Source organism: Macadamia integrifolia, unplaced genomic scaffold (genome assembly GCF_013358625.1).
Source record: "Macadamia integrifolia cultivar HAES 741 unplaced genomic scaffold, SCU_Mint_v3 scaffold_157A, whole genome shotgun sequence".
NCBI classification, from domain to species: Eukaryota; Viridiplantae; Streptophyta; class Magnoliopsida; order Proteales; family Proteaceae; genus Macadamia; species Macadamia integrifolia.
The window spans coordinates 392991-401203 of record NW_024870625.1 but is presented as its reverse complement, the minus strand read 5'-3'; the positions used below and the strand labels follow the sequence as shown (position 1 = coordinate 401203).

Below are 8213 nucleotides of genomic sequence, written 5' to 3'. Positions count from 1 at the left end.
AAATAAAGAGGGCCACCTTTTTTCGGATAAGGATTAGTTGGAAGATTATGTTAAAGGCTTCTATGAGTCCTTTCATAAGCGCTCTTGCACATTGGATCACTTAGAAATGCTGGAGTGTGTTCCAGAGGTGCTGACTGAGCAAGATAGATAGAGGATGGACTCTTTGCCATCCAATGTGGAGATTAAAGGAGCGGTTTGGGACTTTGATCCTGAGAGCTCCCCTGGTTCAGATGGATTCCTAGGTATATTCTATAGAGAGTGTTCGGAAATAATATCAGAAGATGTTTGCAATGCTGTTAGGGAATTTTTTAGTCATGGAATAATGCCTCATGGTATGAACAACAATTTTTTAGTATTAATTCTAAAAATTGAGGGAGCCATCTCGCTTGATAAATATAAACCCCTCTGCCTGGGGACTTTTTTTGCAAAATAGTGTCAAAATCATGGAGGTGCCTAACCCCTTCCTCGGTAAACTCAAGGGGGTAACACAGTTGGTGAGCAATGAACTTGGTACGAGCCGTAAACTCAGACGTCCTAAGTTCGACTCCCACTAGGCACACCTTGGGCCACTCACATGGGGGTGTTTATGCTCTTCATTGCTTTCAGTGAAAGTTGAATGGGTCTCATTCAACCCCGATATGACCCGGTCCATGCGGTTGTGGGGTCAATATGGCCCCACAGGACTAGTCAGGCCGAAGGCCTGGATACCCGTCATTAGCATTAAAAAAAAATCCCTTCCTCGGACCACAACCTGACACTAACCTTGACTCATAGTTAGATAGTTAAGATGGTGTCATAATTTCAATTAGTGATGGGTCCCATAGTAAGTTCGGGAACGGCAGTAATATGGGAACAGATATGTATGACAATTAAACGGGTCATGAGAAAAATAATACTTTTCATAAATTTGGCGCAATAAAACGCGTATGGCAATGATATGGTACATGTTCAATACAATTGCTACATAAAATTTGGGTTTATTTTGGTATTAAGAATGAACTAAAACTGGTTATTTACCACTAAATTATAATATCTCATGCTCTCATGAACACCTAAATCCAATATAGCTTTTCAATTGGGGATCAATTCTCAATTTTTTTGTTTTATATCTAATATGAATTAAGTTTAATCATGTCTATCATAGCCAATGTTGATAGGTGATCCATCAACCGTTTTCTATCATAGTAAATAATAGCATATATTTGTCATAATAATAATAATAACATGTGGATAATCATTTAACAAATTAAAATATCATCATTGATATTATCTTATCAAACAAGAAAATCCCCAGCAACCCCTACTGATGCGGATCCGTATTCTAAAATCAGAATCATATCACGCATATGTCCATATATATATATATATTCAATAATCCAATCGTAATAACTAACAGTAGATTCATAATTAAGGTAATATTTTAAATTTGATAGCAAAATTATAATTAGGTAGACATAATAGGTTAATGGATATGAACAAGAGGGTGGACACGTAAGGTTCTTGATTTATAGATTTAGAATGAGTTTGAAATGAAGTTAAATAAAGGGCATAAGGTAATAAAGGAGAGAGGGAGCGGCAATATGGAAAGAGTGGTTGGAATTAATAAAATAAGAAAGAGAGACATGTGTCATCTACATTTTTCTCAAATCGAGAAACCTATGGAAATGGAGAAGTGTTGTTTTGACTTTTGGGATTGAATTTTATTTCCGAAACTAAACGTATTAATAAGAATAAAACGTATTATATGCGTTTTAAACATGTATAATACAAGCACGTATAGAATATGCGTATAATACGGCTTTTTTGGATTGATTCGTCAAATTATGATTTTTTGTTTGAAACGTTTGGATATGGTAAAAATCTGCGAATTATATGCATATTTACTAACTATGATGGATCTTAGACCATAATCTAGGTGGTGATTCCTGTTCAATAGAGACTGATGGGGTTCCTCAAACTTATCTCATGTGAGCTGACTAGAATAACCCTATAGATTGAACTCATTGTTCCTAATGTTGTATAATGACCAAGCTGCCCCTATTGCCATTGTGGAATTTTATACACCTCATCAAACACTACGAGACTATATACACCATATCAATCACATAGGACCAAATACACCTTATCAAGTACTGAGGGGTTCACAAAGACACACCACCATAATGCCTCTATGAGTTGTACTCATGGCTATCCATCCACATTCCCAACATGGTCACATCATATTATACCCTTATCAACTATCTACCTCAACCTTGACATGCTTTTGTAACACTAAAATTTAGTCTTCTAGAAGAACCTGGCAAATAAGACTTGCAGTACCCTCAAGAGCATGTATGCCAAATAATAAATATAATAACTTGGAATGATAGCTAAATGAACCAAAATCTCCACTAGGTGGAATTGACGTCTTCCACCAAGAAAAAGAAAGAAGAATTGATGACATATTCCTACGGGTGTTAAATCGGAACCGAAATCGAAAACCGAATCCAGTTCCAGACCGAATACCCTGAACTGAATCCAATCCATTATAATATGGTTAAATCTTGGATTTGAAATAAATATTTATAATTTGGTTTGGTCCGGATTTGGATTTATGCCAAGAACCGTCGGATCTAACCGAAATCGGACAAAATAACTTAGTCACTTTTTCCACTTAACTAAAAACTTGACATGACTTATATGGAAACCCGACATAATTAATCACCTAAATGATAAATCATCTTATAGAGTTACAATTATAATCCAACTATAAAACCTCTTTTTTTTTTTTAGTTTTTGTTGCCTTTGGACTCATGAACCGTGGGTTAAATAATCTACTTAACTGTAACTCTTAAAGTTTTGAAGTGTTTTGTTCTTCCTCTTCTCACGATTAGCATAGCAGTGACTCTTTGTCTTAGACAAAATTGCAGTGGCTGAAAGCGACCCTTCTTCATTTTCTAAGATTTTCGGCGGTCAATCGGTCGATTATTCTCAACAACATTATAGCAGGTCGGTTTTCCATCTCCTACAACGTTGGACTTGTTTGATTTTCAATCTCCAATAGTGTTGCAACTTTTTGTATGGGCTTTATTATTTTTTTGATGTATATGTGTTTTTTCTTGAAACGGATCTTGAAAATTATTGTTGTTTATTTATAGATATGATGTTGGGACTAATCCAATTTACCACATTGCAGATAATTAGGCGTTTGAGACAAATCTCAACGAGCCATTGAGGTAGAGACCTTTGCCCAAGTTTATTGCTTGTTCTCGAATAGGAACTAGAACCGAACCGGAATCGAATAGGTCAGGTCTGAATATCAATTTTCAGAACTGACATGGGACTTGGTCCGGTTCTAGATCACACTAACAGTCATTGGAACTGAAACCAGAATCAGACCGAATACCTAGTTCCGAACCGATTGACACCCTTACATATTCCCCCATTGTTTCTACCATAATATTTGATTTACGAATCTCCAGGCGAGAATGTTGTGAGATCAAATCTTGTCGTATGCTTATGTGAGTGATTGTATGTATTGTAGGAGTAGGTGGCTATTGGCAAACTTCGATTAAAAAAAAAAAAAAAAAAAAAAAAAAAAAAAAAAAAAAAAAAAAAACCAAGATGTACGACGAGCAATTTGAGGAACCTGTTATTTGCCATGGACCTTATCCAAAAAAAAGAAAAAAAAAAGGCAAAAAGGAGAAAAGTTACTTGCCATAGAGGAAAATGGAACGGGAAGATGTAAGAGGTTGATCTTCACTCATCTGACGGCCCAGATAATAGTTGTGCCAGATTTTACCTTTCCGCGGTTTTCAGGGAAACTGATTGCACGAGAATCAGCCCACTCACATCTCACGGCGCTTGTAGATCTATATTTGCTTTTGTTTTTACCCCATTCTCTCTCGTTTTGTGCAGGCATCCGAAGTGCCCTTTTCTCAACTCGAGAAATCATAGTTCAAGGTTCGAAGCTGAATTCGCCAACTCCTGTAGAGTTCACACACACACAGAGATAGTCACAACGAGAGAGGGAGAGGGAGAGGGAGAGAGCGCGAGGGGAGATGGGCGAGGAGAAGAGGCATCAGATGATGCAGAATCTTTTCGGTGATCAATCCGAAGAAGAAGAGGAGGAAGAGGAGCTCGATTCCGAGCATGAATCGAACCGACGACCCGATTATCTATCCGTAACATCTCTCTCTCTCTAGTCTCAACCCCCTCCAAAATACCGTTTTATCTTTCACGCCATGTTTGGAAGTTTGAGCTTTTTGATTGATCGTTCTAGGTATCGAGCTACAGTTATGCCGTTACCCTTTTTTTCTTTACGTCTGCATATGAAATTTTAACGATATTTGGTAATGGGTCTTTTGGTGAACAATTCGGCATGTCCAGTATTTGAATATTCTCTTTCGGATTTTATATAGAAGTCAATATATTTAAGGGATAGTTTTTTATTCTGGTATAACTGACATCCTTAGATTTACTATTCCTTTTAATCTGGAGTTGTTTGAGGCTCGTGGGCATTGGGATTTTGATGAAAGGGTGTGATGACTTTCCTCAATGGGGTTTGAAGATTATGAACTGTACTGAAGGTGGTTCTTCTTGTGGATGGCTTTGGTCTGTGAAGGCTTGCAAATTCTTTACTTATATTGTTACAACTGGGTATAACTGAGAAGGTATATTGAGGTGGTAAATAATGGGTTGCAAGACTGGGAAGGTAACAGTGAGATTTCCTTTTAGCGTTTTAGTTAAACTTTGAGTAGCATAATTGGTGATAGGATTAGGAAAAATCCTTGAGATGGTTTGGTCGTGTGGAAGGGGCATGCTTAGTCCAACGGTAAAGTATGAATGTTGTGACCTAGTGGTCAAGCGGTCGAAACAGTCTCTCGACATTCTTGGGGTAAGGCTCCGCAGTTCTCGCCCCCCCCCCCCCTTTTTATGGTTTTGTCATGTGGAAGTAAGATCAACGAATGCACCATTGGCAACTCTATATGCCAAGTTGTAGGTATTCATGTAACCCAACCACAAGTAGATTGGATAAGGATTAGTTGATTGTAGCTGTAGTATAAGCAGTCTAAGAAAAAAGTAGTAGCCCAAAATTAATGGCTTATTTCCTTCTAGCATCACTTTGTCAAGATCATGGCCTTTGCAATGTGAAAATCATTCAAACTTTATTAAAGTTGATATTCCCAAAACCCCAAATAAAGCATAGAGGAATGCATCACCGGAACCGCAAAATGATGCAAATTTTGGATGGATCTAGCATTGGAGTGTAATTTGGTCTTCTTTTCATTTGAATGAAGGAAAATACTTATCAAATTTCTCAATACAGATTGGAGCTTGTGAACTCTTTCTTACGTTGTCTTCTGTTAGTTATGATGGAGGTACTAGAGAACTGCCTTGAAACTCCTACAGTTGCACTCTTTGTATGTCGATTCCAGTCCTCATTAAGAGGGTTTTTGAATGTTTCTTATAATCTTTGTCTGTGTTCTGGAACTAATGTTCTTGATCGATTGTCAATCAAATTATTTTTCTTTTAATTACAACCAGAATCCAATGATTCTTGATTCATCTCTCATCTTTACTCATTCTTTCATTTCTTTGTTGATTTCTGCAGTTCAGATAACATCATAGTTACTTAATTTTCTCCTTATTTTCTATTTCAACCTATCAAGGATTAAAGTATCAGTATTGGTATTGGTCCCCGCATCGGTTGGCTAAATTTAAGATATGTATTGGAGGGTGTCGTATCTTATCCGAGATATGCTAAAGATAAAGGATTAAAGTATTGGTATCGGTCACCGTATCGGTTAGCTAAATTTAAGATGTGTATTGGAGGGTATCGTATCGGTATTGGAGACATTTTAAACCATTACCTATGTTTCATTTCCATATCCTTATATCTCATTACCTTTTTTCTCTGATAAAAAAAAAGATTATCTTTGTATCTTCATATCCTATTTGTCAACCATTTTTACCTGCCTTTGCTATTCTAGGACAATTACACGCAGGATTATGAGGTTTTCTAAAATGCCGTTCTGCATTTGGGAGGTTCAGTCTGCAATCGATATCTTTATGTCCTTCTCTTCTTTTTGACAAGATAAGAGTTCTTCTGCCCTAACCGAAACCCCCCCCCCAAAAAAAAAAAAAGAAAAAAAAAGAAAAAGAGGAAAAGCCAACCATTATTTTATCAGGGATTGCTTGCCAAGGTTAATTTTCCCTGAATATGGTAATTCAATGACTTAAAATATCTTCTTAATTTTTTGTAGGGATACTTCTGTACACACTTGCTATTAAATAAATATCTGAGTCTTGTTTGATTCATATCATCATCTTTCTTGGGGCAATGCCATTAATATGATTTATTGCCATTAATATGAGTTACTTGTAAATCTCCTCTCTCCTTGAGGACTTTCATAACTTCATCCTCTTCATGTTGTGGTGAATAGTCCATTTTTTCTTGGCCTCGCCCCATTTTCGTTTTGTGGGTTTGATGCATTGGATAAAGTTCTTGTCGGGTCGGGTGCCGACATTTTTCTTCATGTGACTACTAGTGGTCTATGAATTTGGGGATGATAAAGATGCATTAAAGTGTAGAGGTAGCATGCATTATCCATGGGCATGGTTAATTAACAGATTAGAGAATTTACATCTCTTCTATGTAAATTTTATTGGTCCATTTACATTGACCTTATAGGATGTTTCTCTCATCCTTAGTCAGGCGTGGTAATCAACTTCTGCATTCCCGAATCATGTCAGATAGGTGGACTTCATTTTGCCTCCCAAGTTGTGATGGTTCACAACACAGGTGGACAACACCATATTAGTGGGTTCTTATAGGCAATATTTCCGAGGCTGTTGGACTGGCATCAGACTGTGCTTAGTCATCAACCACAGGAGATGAGTGGTCCAATCCTAGGTCTAGGCTGTTCGTAACTTGAAAGCCATTGATTGGTCAACAGACAATCCAGACTGATCCTAGGTCAAAACTGTTGGATCATATGCCTTTTCTTAATTCTGTCAAAATTTAGCTTCTTTTGTTGTACTCCATGGTCGTTGTCAACCATTATCTCATGTATCTTAACGTAATCCTTGGTTTACTATCGGGATTGCTTTTTCTTGCTCTTCCCCCTACCTTGGGTTTTGATCACTCTCAGGATTTATTTTAGTACCCTCATCTTTCCAATTATGGAGAATTCTCTCCCCTTCCCCTGCCCGTTCCCTGAAACCCCCACCCCAACACCCCGACCCCCCCCCCCCCAAAAAAAAAAGAAAAGAAGAAATATATCAATTTGTCAATGCAAGATTCCTTTGGTCTAATGATGCATATACTTCTGTAGTCTTAATCTGTTTATGCAGCTGTTACTTAAACCTTCTAATATTATTTGGTGATGATTATCTATTCAGGATGAAGGAGAAGGTGGAGGAGAGCCTGAAGGTGAAGGTGAAGGTGATGGTGACGGTGACGGTGAAGGCGAAGGTGAAGGTGAGGTTGAGGGGCAAGGGGAGGCTGAAGTGGAGAGTGATGTGGAACAGCACGGTGTAGACCCTGATCCTGGGGAGAGTGAGGGTGAGAGGGCTCAAAGTTCTCCAGAAAGAGATGTCAGTGATCAAAGGGCAGAGAGTGAAGGAAAAGATGCTGAAAGTGATGAACAAGAAGAGTATGGTCAGAGAGTAGTAACTAGCCGGAGAAGGGAAGTTATTGATAGTGAGTCAGAGAGATCTGAAAACCAGTATGTGGATAATGAAGATGAGGAGGTTGATCAGGCTAGAAGACCAAGGTAATCTTTCTCCTCTTTCTCTTATTTCTAGTGCCCCTCTAGTAAGTTTTCAGACTTTCTGGCTCATCTGATCTTCATAGATGCTGTAGGTGCTTATGTGTTTTAGCATATTGTTGATCCCAGCCCCCACTCCCTCCCCCATAAAGCAGGTGTGTGATTGCAAGTTGCAGATATTATAATAATCCACCTTGCTGATTTTTTTGGGCAGTGGATAAGGTTGAATAGATGTGAGGTTTTGCTTGCAGTTCAGTTAAGGGTTTGTATGCTTAACATTCAGGCCACCAATACTCTTTATCATTTTCAAATTTTCTAAACATCCTTTGATTTTCCCACTATATTGTGAAAACTTATCTTGGTGGCTGAGTTTTTTTTTTTGTACTTTGTTTTGTTTTGTTTTTCCAAGATTCAATAGAAAAGCATTTTTTTATTTACAAAAAAGCCTAGTTATTAAATCAA

General features: G+C 37.7%; 1 protein-coding gene across 3 annotated transcripts in view; it reads left to right on the top strand.

Annotated features, from left to right (window-relative positions):
- The first annotated feature begins 3797 nt into the window (after positions 1-3797).
- Positions 3798-8213, top strand: part of LOC122070918 (protein LEO1 homolog) — a 72715-nt gene continuing 68299 nt past the window's right edge. The window contains exons 1-2 of one of the 3 annotated variants that reach the window (XM_042635166.1): positions 3798-4163; positions 7384-7757. In XM_042635166.1, the coding sequence (XP_042491100.1) occupies positions 4041-4163; positions 7384-7757 (497 nt within the window). In that variant the 5' untranslated portion in view covers positions 3798-4040. The remainder of the gene's footprint in view (positions 4164-7383; positions 7758-8213) is intronic. The other 2 variants (XM_042635164.1, XM_042635165.1) reach the window with 2 other exon arrangements.